At 35.2% G+C, this 27,944-nt stretch overlaps 1 protein-coding gene across 1 annotated transcript in view; it reads left to right on the plus strand.

The window, feature by feature from the left end:
* The window catches only part of LOC149798639 (acyl-coenzyme A thioesterase 9, mitochondrial-like), an 81,104-nt gene extending 53,496 nt beyond the window's left edge, over positions 1-27,608 (plus strand). Inside the window, exons 12-14 of the mRNA XM_089957473.1 lie at positions 8,981-9,068; positions 17,937-18,090; positions 24,394-27,608. Coding sequence (XP_089813599.1) covers positions 8,981-9,068; positions 17,937-18,090; positions 24,394-24,437 — 286 coding nt within the window. The 3' untranslated portion in view covers positions 24,438-27,608. The remainder of the gene's footprint in view (positions 1-8,980; positions 9,069-17,936; positions 18,091-24,393) is intronic.
* Positions 27,609-27,944: the final 336 nt, after the last annotated feature.

Raw genomic sequence — 27,944 nt, forward strand, 5'->3', positions numbered from 1 at the left:
CTACTATGTTATACCAGCAGTGACTAGTTATTGTTCACATATCAAGTGAGTAGAGTCTTATGCAGTACTATATTTAAATATCTGGTAATGTTTATACACTACCACAAGTTATTTTATGTGCATATTTTCTCATTCTCAAACATGAACATGTTTTAAAAATGTAATTAAAGTCGATAGTCCATGGACCACATGAAAACATGAGACTTCAAATACAACTGCAGTACTTATTGAATATTCTGTTTAGCATCACATGCATCCTTGTTTATTCTCAAGATTATATGAGCAGATTTTAAGTTATTATTTTTTTACCATTTCTGATTCGTTCAGATTGCATATTTTACCCATATTTTTTTGTTTTTTTTATTCACTTATGTTGTGATCAAGATATTCAAGATATTTTTTTATTTTTTATTGATATATGTGATGATACAAAGTGATGTAATCAAGAAAAAAAACATGACTGCTTAATCAATATTTATAAATACATAAAGCACACAGCTATCACATGATCATCATACAATCATTAGGGAATTAATACAAGCTAAGATGTGGAATAAAAATTCAACTAGTGTGTTAGTAATTCATGTTTGGTTTTGTTTCTCATCCTGACACATACTAATCTCAACATGCTATTCATTGCACCTCTGATTTTGGCCAAATTTTTTTTGAAGCATATCACTCTGATTCTGCTATTAATTTGGACATGCTGGTTTTTGCAGCTTGTCACTTTGATTTAACTGGATTTTGGCAACTGGTTTTTGTGGTATGTCAGTTTGATTTCTTATGTGTTTAGGCTCAAATAAACAGTAACACAAGAAAGAGTGAAAACAACAAGCTTTGAAAAATATAATAATTTATTTCCCTGGAAAAATTCTGTAAAAATGAAAAAATATGAACTTACGGTTTTAAGAATCAAATCCAAAAATAATTCAAGAATTATCCACGAATAAAATTTTAGAAGTCCTAATAATAAATTGTTCTAATGATTTCAAGTTCAAGTCCCAACGAAGAATCAAAGATGGAAGGCGATGACATATGCTGTAACTTGTACTGTGTTGAAGTCTACAGTTCCTTTTAGAAACACAATAATTAATCCTCTGGTATTGGAAATCCAAATATAAATTTTAAGAAATGTCCTTGTTTAAGAATTCTGTATGAATACAATAATATTTCCAGAGAAACAAATTAATCTTTTAGAATCCAACAAATTAAACGCAAAACCTCAAAATATCAGTACTGGTCACAACAGAAGAAAACAACTTGACATCAAGTGTTTAAAAGCCCCAAAACTCTTTGAGATCTCTCTCTCTAAACATCACTATTAATACTAAGTATTTTGCAATTTTGGAAATGCCTAATTGTGAAATAGAGGATCACATGATCATGTTTACATATAAAAGTCATGTAGCCCATGTATGTCCTTGATAAGAACCAATCATTTTTCTATTATTAGATATTTATTGAAAGATTCAGGTCAAACTGAATTTTCTGGAAAATATAAAATTCCTTGTAAACAAAATTACATGTATATTACATTGACATGTAAAGAAAATAAAAAGATTCCAAAACCCACAAACAATCAAATCAAATCAAACACAAGTTATATAAAATATAAATTAAATCAAATAAACATAACAGATTTAACTGTTAAATTTGGCAAGCTGGGTTTTGTGTCGTGTCAGTTTGAATATTACTGTGATTTTTCAGGTGATAATAAATCTTTTGTTTCATAACAGCAAAACCAAACCAATTGTTGTACACACTAAAAATGGCTTAGGAAGAGATGAAATTTATCAAGTGGTAATACTGCTGTGGTAATACTGCCTTTGTTCTTTAAAATTGATCCAAACTAGTTAACAGTTTAAAAGTCTGAAGGATATGGTTCATAATTGCAGAATTCTGATTGACCCCAAAACCTAGATGTGAGATTGACCATTCATAGGATTTAGAGAAAGTTATGATTTGTTTACAACATTGTGGAAATGATACACATTTGTTAATGTTCAGTAAAATTTGCATGTTAGAAATATAGATAAGAAAACAGATGAAATAAGATATTTGTATGGATCTCTTAAAAAATTTATATTTTCCTAATTTATAAAACTCTGATCTATTCTGTCCTTTGACAAAGGGTAAGTCTGAAGATTGAGGAATTTAAAGGTGAACTGAACATTATAGCGTATGAAAAATTTGTACAATTTGTGTCCCAATGGCTGGAGAGCATATTTTTTTTTACAAATATGTATAATTAATGGCATCTGAATGTTTGTAGTGTTCCAAGACTTGCATTCTTTTACAGTATTTTTCTTTAAAGCTGTAAACAAGAATGTTGTCATAAATTTAATGACTTTTTATATTCTTCACTAAGTGAATAACAGAAATGGAGATGTAAATTACCCTTAAGAAACTGTTAGAACTTCACTGGCAATTGCAGCTTGATACCAGCAAAAGTATCATTGGATTGCTACCTACTTAAATTGTTGGAATCTGTTGTGTCTATAATTTGATAGATCTGTTTAACTGTATCCATTAATCTATGTTGAACTTGTCTATAATTTGATAGATCTGTTTAACTGTATCCATTAATCTATGTTGAACTTTTGTAACAATGTGTTTTGAACACTGAATAGCATGAGAAAGGTTTAGCTCAAGGTCTTCCAGTGCTAAACATCTTTATGTTTTTCTTTCTTGTTTGCTTTGAAGTACCACACTTACTAAGAGACATTATGATGTATATTAAAAAAAACGTTTATTCATCCATGAATTTAATTTAAATCAACTTTATTTTTGTGAAAACTAATCATTTGAAAATTCTAAAAACCTGTATCAATGCATAGATCTACCTAACGAGTAACTGCTGTTTATAAGTGCAGTACAACCCATTTGAAAACCACTCATTTGACTGGTGAAAGGTGGTCTTAATTCAGAGGCAATCTGACTTCACAGTATATATTTGCTCATTTGCATAGTAAATGGTATTTAACAAACATGGTTGCTATTGTTATGTAGTCTTAATATTTGGTGGTAAAAAAAATAGGTAGGTGTTACTATATTTTAACAAAAGAGAAAGGCAAACAGTGCACTCAGTAATGCAGTCACTCACGTCATATATGTAAAAGATTTGAGTTTGATGTAAGACTCTCCTACTATTTTCAGTGTGGTGACTCCCATGATGTGCCTCAAATTTGACATTATATGCAGTAAATTTCCAGCAGGTTTAAAAAATCAACCAAGTCAATGAAGTTTGCAGTGCTAAATTTGTGACATTCTGTTACCTATGGTCAACAAAAGTGTACTTTAAGCACAGGGGTGGTCAACAAAAGTGTACTTTAGGCACAGGGATGGTCAACAAAAGTGTACTTTAAGCACAGGGGTGACAAGTGGTCAGCTACAGACCCAGCTTTAAAGTCACTGACCATCATGGGCAAAGAAAACAAATTTATCAGGGTATCAACTTTTTGTTGAAAGTGTATGAATTTGCATCCCCAACTGACCTAATGATTAACTTCAAGGGTCCTTACAGTCTAGGGATCCAGGTGAAATATTCACCATAGGTCCTGACATTCTTTGTCAAATAAATTACAATATCACATTAACATTAGGAATAAATCTATGCAAACTCCAAATCTAGCCCTCCATGACAAAGGGAAGTAACAATTGCAGATTAACTCTCCTTGCTTCTACTAAGTGGCCACCTCTGTCCGAGATGTTTAACAGTTCAAGCTTTCATTTGCAACTGGTATACCAACAGTTTCTACAGTAGTGGTAGCCTTCACCCAGCAGATAGCCCTAATGGACAGACCATATCCATGATACTAGTATATGGTATGCTGCATTGCAGTTGGGGTCTTGAGTCTGGCCAAACTAACCACCCCTGACCTACTGACCAGCTAGGTCATGCTCCATTTTGAATGTTACTCGGCCATCCCTACCAGCACATAAAGCCATTATTACACATGGTGGTGACACAGCGTCATCACTGCTATACAGAATGCTGAAGCTTTGGACACAGAGACTACGGGGACAACCCTTGGTCAATGATGAGGATGAAACAGACTTACCTGAACATTCCAATCCAACCACAGAAAGGATGGAGTTCAGTTTTAAGGCAGCAATTAAAGAGACATACAGAATTTAGCCTCCTTCAAAATGCCCATCTTCACCACTAGGGTGGTGCTCTACAGTTTTGTATTTTGCATAGGGTTAGAATTTTAAAGAAAAAGAATTTCCCCAGCTTTCCTCACTGGTTATACTATTTAAAAAAGACCTTGTATATCTTAGGTATAATTCAAAGAATCTTTAATTCCCTTTATTTTGATGTATGATTGATGGGTGTAATATGGGTTATAGAGTATACAGCTTGGCCTTACTCCAGATGTGCACCTTTCAAAAAAGTGCTAGCTCTACTTGGTCATTTTCATTTCCTGAACTTCAGTGGTAAATTGTATAAAAGAGAGCTGATAACTTTTTTTACAATTTATATATTTGGTAATTCATTCATTGCACTTTCAGAAGCTGGTATTGTCTAATCTGGCAAAATTCATTTTCCCTATTTTAATAGCTGCTATGGATTGTGTACTTTAGACTAATTCAGGCTGATTTTTTAGCACAAGGGAGCAGTCATTTTAGTTAGTAGTGTGCTTAAATCATGTACAGTTTCCAAAAGTACAATATCCAAAGAAATATCATCCACATTACATTAATGTAGCATAGAGGTATGCCAACATTCTCTCCATTGTGCATGTTTTAAATGCGAACAACTTCACCTTACATACGTCACTCTCTCAAAAGTACATAATAACTGGTGAGCGCCCCCTAGTTAATACAATGTACAAGGTCAAGGCCTCTGTGGATATTGACAAAGATGTTGAACATACATATAGTTTGTTACAGAAAGGTATCTATTCCTGTTTCATTAAATACATACTTCAGGATTTTGATACAGTTGACAGAGATTACAGAAATTATGTAGCATCTGGCAAATGTGTTACCCTGCTAATCTGAGGGCCTTGTTTTTGGTGAGTCAGTTGCCTGCAATGTTTTCCACCCCATTGCTACAAATCACATACTGATGCCCATGTTCAGATGTACCTAACCTAGACATAACATTATTGCTGTAACACCTCTGTTTCACACTGTTCAAGGGTGGAAAGACAAGTGTTTTACACCATGACTAAGTTGATTAGGAACATTGTGTCCAGGTTAGTCAAACGACCAGCTCACTACATGATAACAAATTCCTGATGGACTCTTCTTACCTGATCTGATAAAAGGAGACACCCTCCTGTGATCTTCTCCTAAATCCCATCATGCACTACCATTATTTTGGTTCCCCACTTTTGTTCAGAGGCTGTATTGAGGAGGTGAGAAAGTAGATGACACAAGAGCTGCCTCTCAAGCTCTTCATGCAAGCCTCTGTCTCTGGGTGAACATGTCAAGGGGATCATTGACCGGAAGACTGCAGTAGTTGTTGTTGTTGATGTGGGGTTTAACGCCATTTTTCAGCACACGATAGGCTATACATGGCGGCCAGTATTAATGGTGGAGGAAGAACCGACTGCAGTAGTAATTCTCAGTCACAGCAACAACCTTTGTGAATTATAAGTGGACATGTGCCTTTAACTTTTGCTGGCAAGCTGGAGCAGGTGGGAAATTAGGTTTCTTCACCATCAAGCCTCACACCAGCCAACAAATATTTGCTTACCCTAATGACTGCTTGTGACATTGTGTGCACCACACTATTTTGTTCTACCCATCTTGAATCGACCTCTTTCCATAAAATGGTCAGGTTATTCATGTCATTTCGGAGGGACTCCAGATCTCATCCATCCGCCCCCACCCCACTCTTGTCATCCCCCTTCATGTTGAAGATCTGAAGCAATCTTATGAAGGCATGCATGTTACATAAGAAGAGCACTTGCTTGTAAAATGGGAGGTGGCAGTAGTCCGAAAACTGAAATCCTGTGAATTTTATCCAGACTCTCTTGTTACAAAATGGGAAATTGAGACCTATCATAGACTAGAACCATGAAGTTCAAGATGAAGTCAGTAAGATTTATCCATCTGTCTGTGCGATACAATGAATTATCCATAAGTCTCAATATCTGCCACCTTTACATGTGTCCTCTGCAGATGACCCTTCCTTCTGGCATAGTGGTGCCCAGTCTTACACCATTTAGATCACCAGATTATGATCTGAGCCTGACTCAAACACTTTATACTTAAGCTGCAAGACAGGAAGTGGCTTACAGCAGGAATATCTTGAATAACCCTATAATTAATAATCTATACAGATGCCATTTTGTTCAGGTTGGGGGCAAACTTGTTAGTGGACTTTGCAGTGATCATTGGCAAGTGGATGCTGCAAGAGAAGGCTCTTAACACCAATCACCAGGGGTGAGGGCCATTCTCCACACCTCCAGTCTCTGTTGGAAACACATCTCTTGGAAGAGAAGGTCATTCTCCATTCTTCCAGTCTCTGGTGGAAACACATTTCTTGGAAGTGAAGGCTATTTTCCACACCTCCAGTCTCTGGTGGAAATACATTTCTTGGAAGTGAAGGTCATTCTCCATGCCTCCCATGCATGGGTGAAATGCATCTCCTGGGAATGAGAGCCATTCTTCACACCTACCATGCATGGGTGAAATGCATCTCCTGGAAATGAGAGCCATTCTTCACACCTACCATGCGTGGGTGAAACGTATCCACAGCAGGACTGTTCTTACATTGTTGTGGTTTGGTTTTAGTTAACTACGACATCAAATAAGAGAGACCAAATATAATCAGGCCTGTGCAATATGGTATAGGAATACCTTCAATAATGTGCCAGTAGCATATGAGCATACAAGTCCAATACATCTCCGACAGGCTCAATGGTGGCTACACATACAGTATTCATGATGCATTCATGACAGCATAGAAACCTCAGCCCTGGGTATGACTTTGCATCATTCAATGGGTTTGCCCAGGAAACTTGTTCATGTTAGGCAATAGCCAGGAGCTTACCTGGAAACTTGTTCATGTTAGGCAATAGCCATGGGTTTGCCTGGAAACTTGTTCATGTTAGGCAACAGCCAGGTATTTGCCAGGAAACTTGTTCATGTAAGGCAATATCCAGTTACAGTAGAAACCCTTGCATGAGAATAATCACATAATCTTTTCTTCTAACTCCTTCATGTTAGGAATAGTTCATTCTTTAAGTAGAGAATGAAAGAAATTTCATGTTTTTTCTTTATTAAATGCAGTCAGAATTATTTCCATTGATATTTTGGGTATCAGTACATGTAGAGATAAAAGAATGTATTCAGTATTCAAGTTTATTAAAGGAGGAAGAACGACCTGCCATGATGAGTTTCAGTGAACCAGTTTTAATGCCTAAGACAGTGGCAAATGTATAACAACTTGGCGAATTCATTTAATTAATTGACTATTTTCATAACTTGAGTATGTGTGTGTTTCAATTTCATTAATTCAAATAGTAAAATGTAAATTATAAATATATTTTTAAATTCTAAATTTTGTCCTGCATAAATTGAGTACAATAATCATGTGTCCTGTAGATAATACTAATCTCCAGGTTACATTTTATAACAAAAAATACAACAATGTGGCTTTCATGTTAAACAGCCTGCAAGGGGACATAACCCACCTGAAGGAGGATTAAAAGGTTTATTTACAGTTGATATTGACTTGCAGTCTTTGCTTGATTGGATTAAGAGAAAATGTTTATATAATTGGTCAATGTCTAAATGTAAAACTAGTGCATGGGTTATGCAGTATTATATTAGTACATGTATACATGACTCAGAATAATGGATTATGCAGTCTTCTATTAGTACAGGTATACATGACTCAGAATAATGGGTTATGCAGTCTTCTATTAGTACAGGTATACATGACTCAGTATAATGGATTATGCAGTCTTCTATTAGTACAGGTATACATGACTCAGAATAATGGATTATGCAGTCTTCTATTAGTACATGTATACATGACTCAGAATAATGGATTATGCAGTCTTCTATTAGTACATGTATACATGACTCAGAATAATGGATTATGCAACCTTCTATTAGTACATGTATATATGACTCAGAATAATGGATTATGTAGTCTTCTATTAGTACATGTATACATGACTCAGTATAATGGATTATACAGTCTTCTATTAGTACATGTATAAATGACTCAGAATAATGGATCATGTAGTCTTCTATTAGTACATGTATATATGACTCAGTATAATGGGTTATGCAGTCTTCTATTAGTACAGGTATACATGACTCAGTATAATGGATTATGCAGTCTTCTATTAGTACATGTATACATGACTCAGAATAAAGGATTATGCAGTCTTCTATTAGTACATGTATACATGACTCAGAATAATGGATTATGCAGTCTTCTGTTAGTACATGTATACATGACTCAGTATAATGGATCATGCAGTCTTCTATTAGTACATGTATACATGACTCAGAATAATGGATTATGCAGTCTTCTATTAGTACATGTATACATGACTCACTATAATGGATTATGCAGTCTTCTATTAGTACATGTATACATGACTCAGTATAATGGATTATGCAGTCTTCTATTAGTACATGTATACATGACTCAGTATAATGGATTATGCAGTCTTCTATTAGTACATGTATACATGACTCAGAATAATGGATCATGTAGTCTTCTATTAGTACATGTATATATGACTCAGTATAATGGATTATGCAGTCTTCTATTAGTACATGTATACATGACTCAGAATAATGGATCATGCAGTCTTCTATTAGTACATGTATACATGACTCGCTATAATGGATTATATAGTCTTCTGTTAGCATTACCATATCAAATTGTTATACCTATGCGCAAAATCAAATACTTTTTGCAGGATATTAACAATTACATGTATCCTTTTTGGCATGAAATAATGTATTTTGAATAGTGAAGGTTTTAATCATTCATTTATTTCAGTAAGCAGCGGCCATTCATACGTGTTGTTGATGATGTAGTGTTTCAAAAGCCAGTGGAAGTTGGTTCCTTGCTGTTTATGTCCTCACAGGTGATAGAAGTGTTGGTGGTCTTATATTTGTACATACATGCACACAAGCAAATAGTTCCAAATATGTAAATTGACATGTATACACAATCAGACACTTTATGCATACAAATGCATGGGGATGTGCATATGCATGCATTTAAATGACAGCGCACATCTGTGTAAAGCATGCACAAGGTATGTTATAGCATCCTTCTGATTGGAAAGACAGACATTTAGATATGTATTTGCAAATATTTTTGTAGGTGTTTTTTTTTCTTCAAGTTATTTTGTAAAAACAAAAAAGCATCATCTGAACACCCATTCTTTCTGTCTTGTTTTGTTGAAGTCTCTTGAGTCAAAACATTTTTCATAAACACACATTGTCTACTCATTAGACAAATCATACCATAACCAGACATTAAGTAGAAGTTTAAAAAAGTTTATTGAAAACTAGATGTTTGTTTACCCATGGCATGTGTTAGTTCACATAACTACTCAGTCCTGTATCAAAAATGGAGTCTTCCATCACTCCAGGATCAACATGGTAGTTTATATATACACAGACCACTCTTTTTCAGCATGTATCAAATGAAAGGTCTTGCTCTGTTTGTTGATTCCAAAATGGTGCTGAAATTATTAATCTGCAAAATGAAGTAATTTTAGCTTCGTTTCAAGAATGATGAGCTGAATGAACTGTAACATAAAATAGACATGATATAGTGGTCTCCCACTTTTGTTATTCATTGTCTGATATTGAATGACTAGACTTTGTCAAGAATACACATGATATAGTGGTCTTCCACTTTAGTTATTCATTGTCTGATATTGAATGACTAGACATTGTCAACAATAGACATGATATAGTGGTCTCCCACTTTAGTTATTCATTGTCTGATATTGAATGACTAGACATTGTCAACAATAGACATGATACAGTGGTCTCCCACTTTAGTTACTCATTGTCTGATATTGAATGACTAGACATTGTCAACAATAGACATGATACAGTGGTCTCCCACTTTAGTTACTCATTGTCTGATATCGAATGACTAGACATTGTCAACAATAGACATGATACAGTGGTCTCCTACTTTAGTTATTCATTGTCTGATATTGAATGACTAGACATCATCAACAATAGACATGATACAGTGGTCTTCCACTTTAGTTATACGTTGATATTGAATGACTAGACTTTGTCAACAATAGACATGATACAGTGGTCTTCCACTTTAGTTATACATTGTCTGATATTGAATGACTAGACTTTGTCAACAATAGACATGATATAGTGGTCCCCCACTTTAGTTATTCGTTGTCTGGCATTGAATGACTAGACTTTGTCAACAATAGACTTGATACAGTGGCCTCACTATAGTTATTAATTGTCTGATATTGAATGACTAGACATTGTCAACAATAGACATGATATAGTGGTCTCCCACTTTAGCTATTCATTGTCTGATATTGAATGACTAGACTTTGTCAACAATAGACATGATACAGTGGTATCTCACTATAGTCATACACTTTTTTTGAATGACTAGACTTTGTCAACAATAGACATGATACAGTGGTATCTCACTATAGTCATACATTGATATTGAATGACTAGACTTTGTCAACAATAGACATGATACAGTGGTATCTCACTATAGTTATACATTGTCTGATATTAAATGAATTGTCTTTGTCAACAATAGACATGATACAGTGCTCTCTCACTATAGTTATACATTGTCTGATATTAAATGACTAGACTTTGTCAACAATAGACATGATACAGTGGTCTCTCACTACATTTATAAACTGATAATGAATGACTAGACTTTTGTCAACAATAGACATGATACAATCATCTTTCACTATAACACTCCTCATTATAATGTTTCTTCTTATACTGCAGAGATGATTTTGAACTGTAATAACTTGATAATTTTTTTAATCATTATCATTTAATTAATTTCATTTTTGTCTTAATTCTTGGCTCATGAGACTCTTGAGACTTTACAATGCTGTCCATGGAAACCATTATGATCATACTGCCTCATAATGAAGTATATAATGCATATAATTTTACCAGCTTATGATGAAATGATATCCATAACCATATCCAACATACAACAGGAACTGTGTTATAATGAAAGGCTTTATAACAAGGAAGTGCTTTATCATCAAGTCTCGGATATTATATATCTTTACCAAATAATACCTGAAATATCAATATGTGTTCTCCATAAATCCAGTCATTCTGCATCCCAGTGTTGCCATATGCAGTATTCCCTCATTATAACAGTGTCAATGGGAGCCATATCACCTTATAGTGAGACTACTTATAGTGAGTGAAATTTGATCCATGACCATACCAACCTTGTTACAGGAAGTGTTATAATGAATAGCCTTATAACAGGGAACATGTTATAATGAAGGTCCTTATTGTAAGGAATTTTTCTAAAAATGGGTTTTCATCATTAAATATCCTACTTTTGTGTTTTGTTAATTATTGAAACAGCTTTGTTAGAATACAATTCAGTATAAGGTGGTTTGAGTAATAATGAGGGTCATTTCCATGCTGTCATGAATAGCATTATACAGATGTTGCACGCTAATACATTTGGGGACTTAATCATCATTTTAGGGGAGATATTCATACATTCTTATATTGGGTAAAATTCATTCTGTTAAAAATTTGTTTATAATTCCAGAAAGCATAGTTTACAAATATTTGTTATTTTACTAGTGACACTATCTGCTAAGTAACAGGTAACAGCAACCTAGATTTTTGTTTGCTTTAATATTTTCCACACCAATTATTCTAATTCAGTATTTGCTGTTTTATCAGGTCACATAGTATCAAGTATTTTATCTTGGTGACTGATTTTAGTGTGATTTTTACTGCTACTTAAGAAACTGAATATAATTATTATATTCTTTGAATCACTATTGTGCTGTAAAGTTGTAAGTTAGTAACATCACCAGTACTTTCCAGTTGTCACCATGCTTTGTTCTTTTATTCAGTCAGTCATGGCTGCACCAGTCATATCACAGTTACATTTTAAAGCCGACAGAAGATTTTGCCCTGTGTCCATATTCATCCTCTGTAAATCAGATACTCGAATCCTGACATCTAATCATTGTGTTTGTCCCATAGGACTGAATTCTCGATGATAGCTTATATTGACATATGACAGTTTCATTGGTTTTATCATTGATTGAAAGTTTATTTCCAAAACGTTGTGTGGAGGTAGGATACAGTCATTAATGAAATATAGAGCTTGAACCATTCCCCCTACATTTGAATGAAAGGGAGAATTGACTGAATATAGGAGGGATTTCAGTTCAGTTCAGTTTTGCCCATCACCCCTACCTTGATATGGGCCACCCACAAAAGATTGCCAGAGGCTTCTGTCCTGTGCCATCTCCTCAAGCTGACTCCAGGTGTGACCCATCTTATTGATGTCTGGACCTCGAGGTTGCATCGCCATGTGTTTCTTGGTCTGCCCCTTCTCCACTTGCCTTGAGATTTCCACCTCAACGCCAGTCTGGTAATGTTGGTTGGCAGCTTACGTAGGGTGTGTCCTATCCAACACCACCTTCTCTTCTTGATCTCGTCCTCTACCAGAAGCTGGGAGATTCTCTGCCATAGGTTGATGTTGCTGATGGTGTCTAGCCAGCGGATCTAGAGAATTTGGTGTTCTGTGCTTGCTATGGTCTTTCCCTGCTTTTCCTTTATGGGTCTTTCTATTTTGCTGTACCTGTCAGATCTTGGTAGTCAAGGAAATTTCTTTGGAGCTCCAGATGTTCTTGAGCTGTATGAAAGCTGCTATTGCCTTTCCAATCATTGCCTTGACGTCTGCGTCTGTGCCACCCTGCTGGTTGATAATGCTGCCTAGTACATGAAGGACTTCACCTCATCCAGAGGACCTCCCTGCAGTGTGACTGGGTTATTGCTGACATAATTGATCTTGAGGATCTTAGTCTTGTCTTTGTGGATGTTGAGGCCAACCTGTGCTGATGTGGCTGCCAGTACGTCGGTCTTGTCCTGCATTTGCTGCTGACTATGGGACAAGAGTGCTAGGTCATCAGCAAAGTCCAGGTCCTCAAGTTGACTCCACAATGTCCATTGGATCCCATTTCTCTGCCCATTGATGGATGTTTTCATAATCCAGTAAATGGAGAGAAGGTATAGAAACGACGACGGCAAGGATCCTTGCCTAATGCCAGTCTGCACTAGGAAGCTGTGTTTGTGCTGTCCTGCATGAATGAATCTGCAGGACATTCCATTATAAGTGTTCTTGATCAGGTGCATCAGCTTGTTTGGGATGCCTTAGTGGTGAAGAAGTTTCCATAATGTCTCTCAGCCCACGCTGTCGAATGCCTTCTCATAATCGACAAAGTTGATGTAGAGCAAAGAATTCCACTCCAACGATTGCTCAACTATGATGTGAAGAGTAGCTATTTGGTCCGTACATGATCTGTTCTGCCGGAAGCCCGCTTGGTCATCTCATAACTGTGGATCGATGGCCTCCTTCATCCTCTCCAAGAGGACCCGGTTGAAGACTTTCTCTGGTACTGACAAAATTGTGATTCCTCTTTAGTTGGAGCAGTTCCTGAGGTCACCTTTCTTTGGGATCTTGATGAGGTGTCCCTCCTTCCAGTCAGTCTGTATTTCTTCTTCCTCCCAGATCTTCTCAGAGAGGGGGTATATCATTTCCACTGATGCCTATAGGTCTACTTTGAGGGCTTCTGCTGGCATGTGATCAGGTCCAGCTGCCTTGCCGTTCTTCGGCTGGGTGATGGCTTTCCTGATCTCATCTCTGGTGGGATTGTCACAGCTGATGGGGAGATCTGCATTGGCTGGGTGGATTTCTGGGTGATTTAGTGGTGCTGGCCTGTTCAACAGTTCTTCAAAATGTTCTGCCCATCTGTTCATTTGGTGTTCTGTACTTGCTATGGTCTTTCCCTGCTTTTCCTTTATGGATCTTTCTGTTTTGATGTACTTGCCAGATAGCTGCATGATGATGTTGTACAGCTTCTTCATGTTTCCACTTCCGGCTGCTTCTTCTGCCTCTGCTGCCAGTCCTTCAACATAGTTTCTCTTGTCTATCTTGATGCTTCTTTTCACTTCTCTCTGGGCGTCAGTGTACTCTTTTTGTACCTTTACTTTTTTAGTTCTTGTCCTAATGCTAATTACTGCTGCTTTCTTCTGTTTCTGCTCCGGATTTTGCTCAATGTTTCAGTTGAAATCCATTCTTTCTGCTGGTGGTTCATGGGGCCTTCTTGGCATGTTGATTTTATTGCCTCTTTAACTTTCTGCCATCTGTTGTTTGCATTGTCTTCCTCATCTTCAAGAAGCTCTTGTAGCACTTGGTACTTGTTGTTAAACATCAGTCTGTATTCTTCTTTAGTTTTTGCATCTTTCAACAGGCTGATGTTATACTTTGTTTTCTTCTCTTTAGTGCCCATCCAGTTCTTCTTCAGCTTAAGTTTCAGCCTTGCGACAACTAAGTGGTAGTCAGATGCCACATCTGCTCCCCTCTTCACCCTCGCATCTTGCAGGGATCTTCTGAACTTTTTGGCTATTCAAATGTGGTCAGTCTGATTTTCTGTCACATGGTCTAGTGATATCCATGTGTTCTTGTGGATTCTCTTGTGGGGAAAGATGGTACCCCTGATGATCATATTTTGGTACAGTTTGTTCTAAAATTTAGTGGGAATCCCACAATTACACATCCAGGAATAGTTAATTAATGAAATGTCTCTATATGATAGATTTAAAGATAGATAATCTAGGATTTTGCCATTTGGATTTCGTAGATTATCAATGTCAAGCTTAAAAATGTCTTCTGTATGAAATATGTTAAAATCAACAAAATCTGACTAAGTTACTCCTGTTCAATAAAAAGTAAATATCACCTGAACACAAGTAAAACTATGGGTCTACTTATGTCTTATGTTAAAGTACCAGAGTGAAGAACAATTGTTTTTGAGAAATTGAAGAGTAGCTGTCTGTAATGACATGTTTATCTTATTACCATGACAACAGTTGCATCATGTCAGGATCTGATTGGCTGGTAGGCCTAGGTTACTGTTTGACACAGTGATTGACAGGTGAGGCTATACATTTGCTTATTTACCAGGTTATTTTAATTAGCTCTAGAGAGACAAAGTAGCTGCAGGATTAACCAACGTGTATTTTTTTTTCCACATGGTCTTCCATGCAAAGAGATAAGAAAGCTTTTCCTGTTGGACCAGTCACACCTCATGGGTAACATATATTGCTTATCCTGTTTGACTAATCACACCTCATGGGTAACATATATTGCCAGTCCTGTTGGACCAGTCACACCTCATGGATAACATATATTACCTGTCATGTTGGACTAATCACACCTCATGATTAACATATATTGCCTGTCATGTTGGACTAATCACACCTCATGGGTAACACATTGCCCTTTCTATTGGACTAATCACACCTCATTGATAACATATATTGCCAGTCCTGTCGGACTAATCACACCTCATGGGTAACATATATTGCCTATCCTGTTGACCAATCACACATCATGGATAACATATATTGCCTATTATGTTGACCAGTCACACTTCATGGGTAACATATATTGCCTATCCTGTTTACCAGACAAACCTCATGAGTAACATATATTGCCTGTCCTGTTGACCAATCATACCTCATGGGTAACATATAATGCATATCCTGTTGACCAATCATACCTCATGGATAACATATTGTCTATCATGTTGACCAATCACACTTCATGGGTAACATATATTGCCTATCCTGTTTACCAGTCAGACCTCATGAGTAACATATATTGCCTGTCCTATTGACCAGTCACACTTCATAACATATATTGCCTATCCTGTTGGACCAATCACACCTCATGGGTAACATATATTGCCAGTCCTGTTTGGCTAATCACACCTCATGGGTAACATATATTGCCAGTCCTGTTGGACCAATCACACCTCATGAGTAACATGTATTGCCTACCCTTTATAGCAAGACTGGTGTATAAATATTTTGTATCCAGTCAAAAAAGAATTATTCAAATATATTCACAATGATTCCAATCAGTACACTTTTTAAAATTGCTGTGTAATAAAAAGACAATTAGTGTTGATACTATTGAGTTACAGAGGTGGCCTGTGCATCCACCTCAAACAGTTTGAATCCCCATTTTAGTATTACCAGAAGCTGACTTAAATACCAACTGGAATTTAATTCATACCATCAGCAAGCACAAACAATTTGAATCTCCATTTTAGTATTACTAGAAACAGACTTAAATACCAACTGGAATTTAATTCATACCATCAGCAAGCATAAACAGTTTGAACCCCCATTTTACCAGAAACAGACTTAAATACAAACTGGAATTTAATTCTTACCATCAGCAAGTTCAAACAATTTGAATCTCCATTTTAGTATTACCAGAAATTAAATACCAGCTGAAATTTAATTCTTACCATCAGCAAGCACAAACAATTTGAATCCCCATTTTACCAGAAACAGACTTAAATACTGACTGGAATTTAATTCTTACCTTCAGCAAGTAAAACAATTTGAATTCCCCTTTTAGAATTACTAGAAACTGACTTAAACACTGACTGGAATTTCCTTTACTTCTTACCATCCGGAAGTACAACAATTTGAATTCCCATTTTAGCGTTACCAGAAACAAACTTAAATACCAACTGGAATTTCCTTTACAATAATATAAATAGTTTAGAATTTGCTGTTTCTCATTATTTTCTTTAACCAATCACCAACCTGCCAATTTCTTTTTTGAAAAAAAAAACAAAACATGCTCTTCATTCTGACAAATTAAGTCTTGCAAAGGATTGTAATTTCTAAGTATATCATGTAAAACTGACAAAATATTTGTATTTCACCTTATGAACTCTTGAAATGGTAGAGCATTCCCAGCTTTTGCATTATATTAGGTAGAAATTTTTTATTTATTATTTTAACACATAGATATGGTCTTCTACTTAACTTAAAGTTCAATTGGCAGAGCATCAGACTCGTCATCCAAGGGCTATAGGTTTGATACCTGCCCAGGCCAGTCTGGATTGACAGCTTTGACTTGTATTTTGGAAAAGCACTTAGCTCCCATTTCTTCAGCATTAAAGGATATAGTGCTTACCAAGTAAACAAGCAACCAAGCAATTAACCTACAGCATCTTTATTGAAACCATGTTAAATTGATTGGTTTAGTTGATTTTACCGCCACTCTTATCACTATAGTGTCTGTATCATGCTGAGGAAATGGAAGCTAAGTACTTTCCAGCAAGGACACTCCAAGGCAGCCTGGGGTTGGAATTACCATCAGCCTTGGATCATGAGTTAACACTGTCCCAGCTGAGCTACTACTGGTAGCATTATTATACTAGTCTGGCGTTTTAAGTGCTCCATTATCCTAAATTTGTATCTATAACCCAGAGTTAGTTTTAATATCATGTAAAATGGTACCATTTCACCTTAGCAGATTGACAGTTTTTGTATCATGCAAAATTGTACCATTTCAAAATGGGACATTGACAGTTTTTGTATCATGTAAAATTTTATCATTTCATCTTGGCACATTGACAGTTTTTGTGTCATGTAAAATTGTACCATTTCATCTTGGCACATTGACGGTTTTGTATTACGTAAAATTGTACCATTTCATCTTAGCACATTGACAGTTTTTTGTATTATGTAAAATTGTATCATTTCATCTTGGCACATTGACAGTTTTTGTATCATGTAAAAATGTACCATTTCACCTTAGCACATTGACAGTTTTTGTATCATGTAAAATTGTACCATTTCATCTTGGCACATTGACAGAGTAGAATCCTCCAGTTTATTCATTGCAGGTTGTTTATACAAAGGGCCCTTTCCTACAGGTCAAAGTTCATGCAGAGGTTGTGAACCCAAAGGATGGGACACAGGAGACCACAAATAACTTTCATTTCACATTTGATTCTAAAATGGATACATTACCAACTGTGATGCCCAAAACTTATGCAGGTTAGTTACATATATAGACTTAAACATGATTAAGTATAGTGATATTTCATATTTATGGTCATACAGAATATTTTGTATAATTTATTTATAATAATAAAGTTATTCTGTTCAATAATATTTGGATAATACATGCAGATCTATACATGGAAAAAAAATGTACCATGATAATTATTAGAGAATGAAAACCTGTAAATGTATACCTGAAAATATCTGTACCAGGATAATTATTAGGAAAAAAACACCTGTAAGTGTATACCTGAAAATATATGTACAATGATAATTATTAGGACAAAAAGCACCTGTAAGTGTATACCTGAAAATATATGTACAATGATAATTATTAGGACAAAAAACACCTGTAAGTGTATACCTGAAAATATATGTACAATGATAATTATTAGGACAAAAAACACTTGTAAGTGTATACATGAAAATATCTGTACCAGGATAATTATTAGGAGAATAAACGCATGACTCTTTTCAGTGCTATTTGTAGCAAAATAAGTGATTTACTACATGTACTTGCTTATGTCATGTCCCACTGCAAAGAGCATGGAAATAAATGCACCATCACATAATGTGATAGACCTGGGTCTGTGCAGTTTGTTAGGGCTAATCATTAGAGTAAACAACATAAACCCTGATCTGCTAGCACATTATGCAGTGGCCGATCAGCGTCTATGTTGTTGTCTATGTATGCAGTGGCCAATCAGGGTCTATGTTGTTGTCTATATATGCAGTGGCCAATCATGGTCTATATTGTTGTCAATGTAAAAAGTGGCCGATCAGGGTCTATGTTGTTGTCTATGTACAAAGTGGCCAATCAGGGTCTATGTTGTCTATGTATAAAGTGGAAAATCAGGGTCTATGTTGTCTATGTATAAAGTGGCCAATCAGGGTCTATGTTGTTGTCTATGTACAAAGTGGCCAATCAGGGTCTATGTTGTTGTCCATGTATGCAGTGACTGATCAGGGTCTATGTTGTTGTCTATGTATAAAGTGGAAAATCAGGGTCTATGTTGTTGTCTGTGTATAAAGTGGCCAATCAGGGTCTATGTTGTTGTCTATGTATAAATTGGCCAATCAGGGTCTATGTTGTTGTCTGTGTATAAAGTGGCCAATCAGAGTCTGTGTTGTTGTCTGTGTATAAAGTGGCCAATCAGGATCTATGTTGTTGTCTGTGTATAAAGTGGCCAGTCAGGGTCTATGTTGTTGTCTATGTATAAAGTGGCCAATCGGGGACTATGTTGTTGTCTGTGTATAAAGTGGAAAATCAGGGTCTATGTTGTCTATGTACAAAGTGGCCAATCAGGGTCTATGTTGTTGTCCATGTATGCAGTGACCGATCAGGGTCTATGTTGTTGTCTATTTATAAAGTGGCCAATCACAGTCTATGTTGTTGTCTATGTATGCAGTAGTCGATCATGGTCCATGTTGTTGTCTATGTATGCAGTGGCCAATCAGAGTCTATGTTGTTGTCTATGTATAAAGTGGCCAATCAGGGTCTATGTTGTTGGTAGTTAGATATATAAGCAAGTAAATACAGTGCATATGAACTCACAAAACAAAATCAAATATGCAATAACAGCTTTTCAGACAAATTGTTATGAACCTGAATTGTTTGTTTGACTTGAGTCTTTATTCTGATTTTGTTGTTTACTGCTTGTTAGTTTTCATTTCTTTGATAAACGATTTTATTGTTCAGTCAAAATGACTTTATCTGACCACCATTTTACCAGTTATCGAATTTATATAACAGAACTTATCAAATGGTTTCTTACTTAAAACTGAAAGTTTGTCAGACAATCACACCTCTAAATTCTTCATTTAAAAACAAAACACTAGACATACACATGTTGCTCACTTAATGTTGCTAACTTCCCATTTACCAACTTGTCTGATTGATATGATCCTAAATTACCATTTACCAACTTGTCTGATTGATATGATCCTAAATTACCATTTACCAACTTGTCTGATTGATATGACCCTAAATTACTATTTACCAACTTGTCTGATTGATATGATCCTAAATTACCATTCACCAACTTGTCTGATTGATATGATCCTAAATTACCATTCACTTACTTTTCTGACTGATACAATGCTAAATTACCATTTACAGTATGACCCAGCTATAGAAGATGAATTTGGATATAATATGAGCCTGGCATGGTTCCCAAAGTTTCATAAACATGTACTTTTCTTTTAAATGAAAAAATATTGTTTTCTTCTTAAGAGAACAAGAACAATACTTGTAAAAAGTTTATTATCATTTTGGGGAATAGATCGCTTATGAATTCTAATATAAGATGATTATGGTGTGGCTTCTGAAATTTCATATAAATGTATTTTTCTCATTCATGAAAAAATATTATTTCTTCTTAAAAGAAAGAAAAATAACTTGTAGAAAGTTTAATCAGGGATTGTGATGGGCTTCACCAATGCCACAAATTGTGATTTTTTTTTCAGTATTGGTGACAAAATAAACCATCTAGCAAATTTTTTTGTGACAGTATTTTGGCTGTTTAGACTTTTATATATAGTCATAAGTCTGGATGGAGAAATTCAAAGGCATCATGAAACGGAAGCTGCAAACTTGGATATACAATGCACTGGAACCTATCTATTGTTACATAAATCTTTTTTTTCATACTGACAAACCACCTTAACAGTTCATTGTTGTATCATAATCTACTTATGCTGGCCTGAGTACTGTATGCTGTGATATACTCAAATAGTCATGCTACCAGACTAGTTACAGTCAACCAACTTTTGAAGGCAGGAACAAGAATGACTACAACTGACCAGCCAAACGCTGGCTAATTTATTTTATGTACCCCAAAAATTAGTTTTGCTAGATTTCAAAGAGAACTAGCTGATTACCTTTGAAGTGCCGATCATTCTATATAAATATGAAGCAAATATAAAAAATCAGTCTGAATCAATGTTCTACAATTATTTGATGTTGCTGCCTTCAATGTTGGCCCTGTAGCAGCGACTTCAATAATGCATGCATCTTTGATCAAAGAAAGCCAACTACAGTCTTCAGTAAAAAAAACAAAGCACCTTGCATCAAAGGAAGTCAGCACAAACTTAAATAAAAGCAATGGAATCTGATGGATTGTTGCTTTTTTTTAAGTAACTGAAGCACATTTATTGTTCCATGAACATTTTCATTTTGCAACAGATATTTATGATGACTACTAATGGCAACATAAAACACAAATTAAATTTCCAATATATTGAAGCCATAGATATTTGGCCATCAAGTTAATTGAAAGTGGATCATCTTGCAAAGATGTTTGTGAAACTTTTTAATTTGTTCACACGTTTGCATTTCCCACTGGATAGCCTCATCCCCTGGGTAGCCTTTGTAAGATGATAGTTGTGTCCAGCTGACCAAATTTCCAGGCCAATTTAAGTACATATACATGTAGCTTGTAAACAATTATAGCCCATACTAATGGTGACCAAAGAATATCATAGTGAATTGTTTAGTGACACATGTTTGTTGACAATGGGATATAGACCAAATGAGCACTTTCATTTTTTTGGTAAATGTAATATTTCTATTTCTAATGGGAATGGAATTGATACACTAATTTTATAACATGATCTATACACGAATTCATGGACTTTTTCATACAAATGTACAGTACTTAGTGCATTATGGGCTGTACTATACAAATATAAGTTGTCAATTTACAAGTGTATTTCAGACTAGTTTTGTCTTCATTTATTCAAAATCACAAATTATTAAGCCTGCTTTTATTACTTCCTCACCCACACACCCCTGGCCATTTTTTTGTGTACATGCATCTTTTTCTTCAGCTGACTTGGTTATAATGTGGTTCAGTACATAACACGATCAGGTTCTATGGACCCCAACCATTGGGTCACACTATACCTGCTTGTCTGATTGATGTGATCCTAAATTACCATTCACCAACTTTAATGACTGATACAAGCCTAAATTGCCATTTATGTACTTGTCTGGCTGATATGATGTTAAATTACCATTCAACTTACTTGTCTGGCTGATATGATGCTAAATTACAAGTCACCTACTTTTCTGACTGATATGATGCTAAATTACTATTCACTTGTCTGGCTGATATGATGCTAAATTACCAGTCACCTACTTTTCTGACTGATATGATGCTAAATTACTATTCACTTGTCTGGCTGATATGATGCTAAATTACCAGTCACCTACTTTTCTGACTGATATGATGCTAAATTACTATTCTTTTGTCTGGCTGATATGATGCTAAATTACCAGTCACCTACTTTTCTGACTGGTACAATGATGTGTGGGTTATTGTATAGCTTTATTACAATGAATACAGTGCAGTTGGACATATTTACCACACTGTTCCTAAAGATTGTTACATTCTGTACCCTTTAATCCATATTAGTAACCATTCTCATATTTGCATATCAGTGTTTTGTTGGTATTTGTTTATCACACAATCAGTTTAATCCAACAAATCATAAAGCAACTGTCTTTGTGGGATACATTGAGGATTTATATTACATACACATATCGAAGCTAGTAATAATCTGTTTACATGCATGCACACACACACACATGTACATGCAAAACAAGCATGCACACACACATGTACATACCAACAAGCTTGCACACACACATGTACATACAAACATGCATGCACACACACATATACAAACGTGCATACACACACATGTACATAAAAACAAGCATGCACACACACATGTACAAACAAGCATGTACACACACATACAAACATGCATGCACACACACTTATACATAAAAACATGCATGTACACACATATACAAACATGCATGCACACATATATACATACAAACATGCATGTACACACACATCTACATACAAACATGCATGCACACACATGTACATACAAACATGCATGCACACATGTACATACAAACATGCATGCACACACATATACAAACAAGCATGCACATACACATACATACAAACATGCATGCACACACATGTACATACAAACATGCATGCATGCACACATATACAAACAAGCATGCACACACATGTACATACAAACATGCATGCACACATACACATATACAAACAAGCATGTGCACACACATGTACAAACATGCATGCACACACATATACATACAAACATGCATGCACACACACATGTACATACAAACATGCATGCACACACACATATACAAACAAGCATGCACACACACATGTACAAACATGCATGCATGCACACACATGTACATACAAACAAGCATGCGCACACACATATACAAACAAACTAGCATGTACACATACATGTACATACAAACATGCATGCACACACACATATACAAGCAAACAAGCATGTACACACACATGTACATACAAACATGCATGCACACACATATTCATACAAACAAGCATGTACACACATATGTACATACAAACAAGCATGTACACACACATGTACATGCAAATAAGCATGTAAACACACACATGTACATACAAACAAGCATGCACATGCACATGTACATGTAAATAAGCATGTAAACACACATGTACATACAAACAAGCATGCACATGTACATACAAACAAGCATGCACACGCACATACAAACATAATGGTAGCTAGCAAGCAAACCAATGTATAGTTGTTATGTAATGATAGCTTGCAAGTAAAATCAAGGTAAGGTTGTTATAGTCATGTAATGATAGCTAGCAGGTAATATCAAGGTAAGGTTGTTATAGTCATGTAATGATAGCTAGCAGGTAATATCAAGGTAAGGCTGTTATAGTCATGTAATGATAGCTAGCAGGTAATATCAAGGTAAGTTTGTTATAGTCATGTAATGATAGCTAGCAGGTAATATCAAGGTAAGGTTGTTATAGTCATGTAATGATAGCTAGCAGGTAATATCAAGGTAAGGTTGTTATAGTCATGTAATGATAGCTAGCAAGTAATATCAAGGTAAGGTTGTTTAGTCATGTAATGATAGCTAGCAGGTAATATCAAGGTAAGGTTGTTATAGTCATGTAATGATAGCTAGCAGGTAATATCAAGGTAAGGTTGTTATAGTCATGTAATGATAGCTAGCAAGTAATATCAAGGTAAGGTTGTTTAGTCATGTAATGATAGCTAGCAGGTAATATCAAGGTAAGGTTGTTACAGTCATGTAATGAAAGTATTAGTCTATAAATGGTAGTGAAGTATACCTGTCCTTTGTTCTTTCCAATGTTAAGAGTACTTTATTATCATTAGAGCTAAGATAACACATGGCGGCTAATGTTTGTGTTTCTCTTTCAGAGTCAATGCTTTATCTGGATGGGAAAAGACACTTTGAGGAGTGATCTTTTAAGAGAAGCTACATGTATATTGGCTTTCTGTAATCATTGAAAATGTATTACTCATTAGCTTCTATTGTTAGTAGCAGTAGAACATTGCAAGTCAATGGGACATTAGCCTACCTGTAACTGGCCAGTGCTAAGCCTACCTGTAAACATCAGTCCTGCTAAGTCTACCTGTAACGGCCAGTGCTAAGCCTACCTGTAACCATCAATCCTGCAAAAATGTAGTTATTTCTTAATCTTTGTCATTATAGAACAAGGTACAGAAATTTTCTTCCTGACAGCTCAAATCAGGTAGAGAAAACGGTTACTTTACTTGTGAACAAGTAATATAGCATGGGTTAATGAAATAGCTGAGTCAGCTCGATTTAGATTTACTTGTCAAAATTCATTGTACTTATGAAATTCTGTACAAGAGCAATGAAGAGGAAGACAATCAAAGAATTTCCTTTACATCATGGGAATTGGAGAATATGGAATGGATGTAATATAAATACGTATTTAATTGACTTATAATGACAAGATGATGTTACCTTTAAAGCAGTATGGTGGCAACATCACAACAAACATCATGGACATGGGAGGATGTGGCCTTGAGGGTAATATAAATTCTTCTGAGAAATCTGCATTTTTTCCAAAAATGTCCAACTGCCGATAACAATGACATGAATCTGCTAATGCACTGGCAGATCAGAATAAGTGTTGTATTTTCTACTGATTACTTCCAACAAACTGCATAGACTTAGTCTGCTGGTACATTATGTGATGGCAGATCTGGGTCTGTGTAGTTAGCAGTTAGATTGGACTTATAAGCAAAAGAATATAGTTACATACCTTAAAATGTCATATGTTTAAATTTAATGTATGACAGAATTCTAAAAACTGCAGTATAATGACAAACAGGTTCTTGCGTATACACTGTCTGGTACCTCGGTTGGAAATTCCAAACTACTAAGCACATCAGTAACATGCTGAAACAACTGATAACCAACCCAAGATCACAGACAGTAAATATACAGTAACGTTTAGTACTCTGGCTGCTTCCATAATAATATTTGTGTCTGACACAGTTTGATTTGTATGAGAATCTATTTCATTTTTGTAATGCCTATGAGTAATTATTCTGAAGAAGACACAAAAATGGCCGCAAATTCAGTTTGCAAAAATGTGTATGTAATGCCTTGTTTTATCTCCCTTCTATGTAATGCCTTGTTTTATCTCCCTTATATGTAATGCCTTGTTTTATCTCCCTTGTATGTAATGCCTTGTTTTATCTCCCTTGTATGTATTATGCTATTACTGTGTCATATTTCTGGTACATAGCCAATTAAGATTATATCAGTATGAAAGTTAGTACATATATTGACTAGTGGTCCAGATATCATTATTAAAGTTATTACATATATTAGACTAGTGGTCCAGACATCTGTATGAAAGTTGATACATATTTTAGACTAGTGGTCCAGACATCTGTATGAAATTTGGTACATAGTGAGAGTAGTCCAGATATCTGTATGAAATTTGATAATTATATTAGACTAGTCGTCCAGATGTCTGTATGAAATCTGATAATTATATTAGACTAGTGGTCCAGATATCTGTATGAAAGTTGGTACATATATTAGACTAGTAGTCCTGATATCTGTATGAAATCTGATAATTATATTAGACTAGTGGTCCAGATATCTGTATGAAATCTGATAATTATATTAGACTAGTAGTCCTGATATCTGTATGAAATCTGATAATTATATTAGACTAGTAGTCCAGATATCTGTATGAAAGTTGGTACATATATTAGACTAGTAGTCCAGATATCTGTATGAAATCTGATACATATATTAGACTAGTGGTCCAGATATCTGTATGAAATTTGATACATATATTAGACTAGTGGTCCAGATATCTGTATGAAATTTGATACATATATTAGACTAGTAGTCCAGATATCTGTATGAAATCTGATAATTATATTAGACTAGTAGTCCAGATATCTGTATGAAATTTGATACATATATTAGACTAGTAGTCCAGATATCTGTATGAAATTTGGTACATATATTAGACTAGTAGTCCAGATATCTGTATGAAATCTGATACATATATTAGACTAGTAGTCCAGATATCTGTATGAAATCTGATACATATATTAGACTAGTGGTCCAGATATCTGTATGAAATTTGATACATATATTAGACTAGTAGTCCAGATATCTGTATGAAATCTGATACATATATGGACTAGTGGTCCATATATCTGTATGATACTTGGTACAAATATTAGGCCTTTTGCTGTGACAATTCTTCAGTGCTTTTGTCCATTTCTGCATCCATTCATCTTTCGTCATCACTTTTTTTTCTGGTACAAGACTCCAAAACCTGTTTCAAATTTCTTCATGTATAAGACTAGTGGTATAGATATCTGTATGAAATTTATCCAAGAATAAGACTAGTGGTATAAATATGCCTTCTGATGTTCACAATTCTTCAATTCTCATATTTTTAATATTTTTTACTTATTTGTTTATACATGTGTCCATCTGTCAAACTTTTCTTTCTAGAACAGAATTTCAAAATCTTTCAAGATATTTCTTTGAAACTTGGTATTTACTTAGTGATCTATATATGCCTTTTGCTACTGACAATTCAGTTTTTATATGTTTAGTGTCTTTATATTTGTCTAGCCATCCATCAATTTGAATGTTTATACCACCTGTACACAATTTTATCTATTCTGTTATTATGGACATATATAGATATAGACATATATATGTTGGAATACCAAGCTTGTTAAGTACTTTCGTACTTGTGTATCTGGGCCCCGAGTGGCTGAGTGGTCTAAAGCGCTCTTCGTTACGGATCACTGCCATCTCACCTCTGTCTGTGGCAGTTCAAGTCTAGGATTCAGCCAATGTGGGTATGTGAGAAAGCTTGCCAGTAGCTTCTCGTGGGTTGGTGGTTCTTTCCAGTGTTTTCCCGGGTTCTTCCTCCACCATTAATACTGGCCGCCATGTATAGCCTATTGTGTGCTGAAAAATGGCGTTAAACCCCACAACAACAACTTGTGTATCTTATTTATAATGTATCATGAAAATTTCTAAGTGTCATAAATGAAATAGAACTTTGTGTAATTAAGTACAGTTTATAGCTGCCAATAAATTGTTATCAAAATTGCTTTTTCTGTCATGCTTGAATGATAATTGTCTACCCCATGATGGAAATATCAGAGGTTGCTAAAACAATGCAACAAGTGCTATTGAAACATTTTCTATTGCTCAGGTGTTGGGAACTCTTAGTCTTACAGTGTAAGACTTCAACCATGATATTAATGTTTTCCATGATATTTATGTTTTAGGCATTGAATTCTTACTGCCTAAATTATGGCGCTGTGTAGCGTGTTTTGATGTCAACTAACATCATAATGAAAAATTTTCAGGAATAACTCGCACACTTGGCAGCCCATAATGACACTTTTCTACACCTTAAAGTTATAATGTTTTAGTCAGACTT

Source organism: Sinohyriopsis cumingii, chromosome 5 (genome assembly GCF_028554795.1).
Source record: "Sinohyriopsis cumingii isolate HCF-2022 chromosome 5, ASM2855479v2, whole genome shotgun sequence".
Classification (NCBI taxonomy): domain Eukaryota; kingdom Metazoa; phylum Mollusca; class Bivalvia; order Unionida; family Unionidae; genus Sinohyriopsis; species Sinohyriopsis cumingii.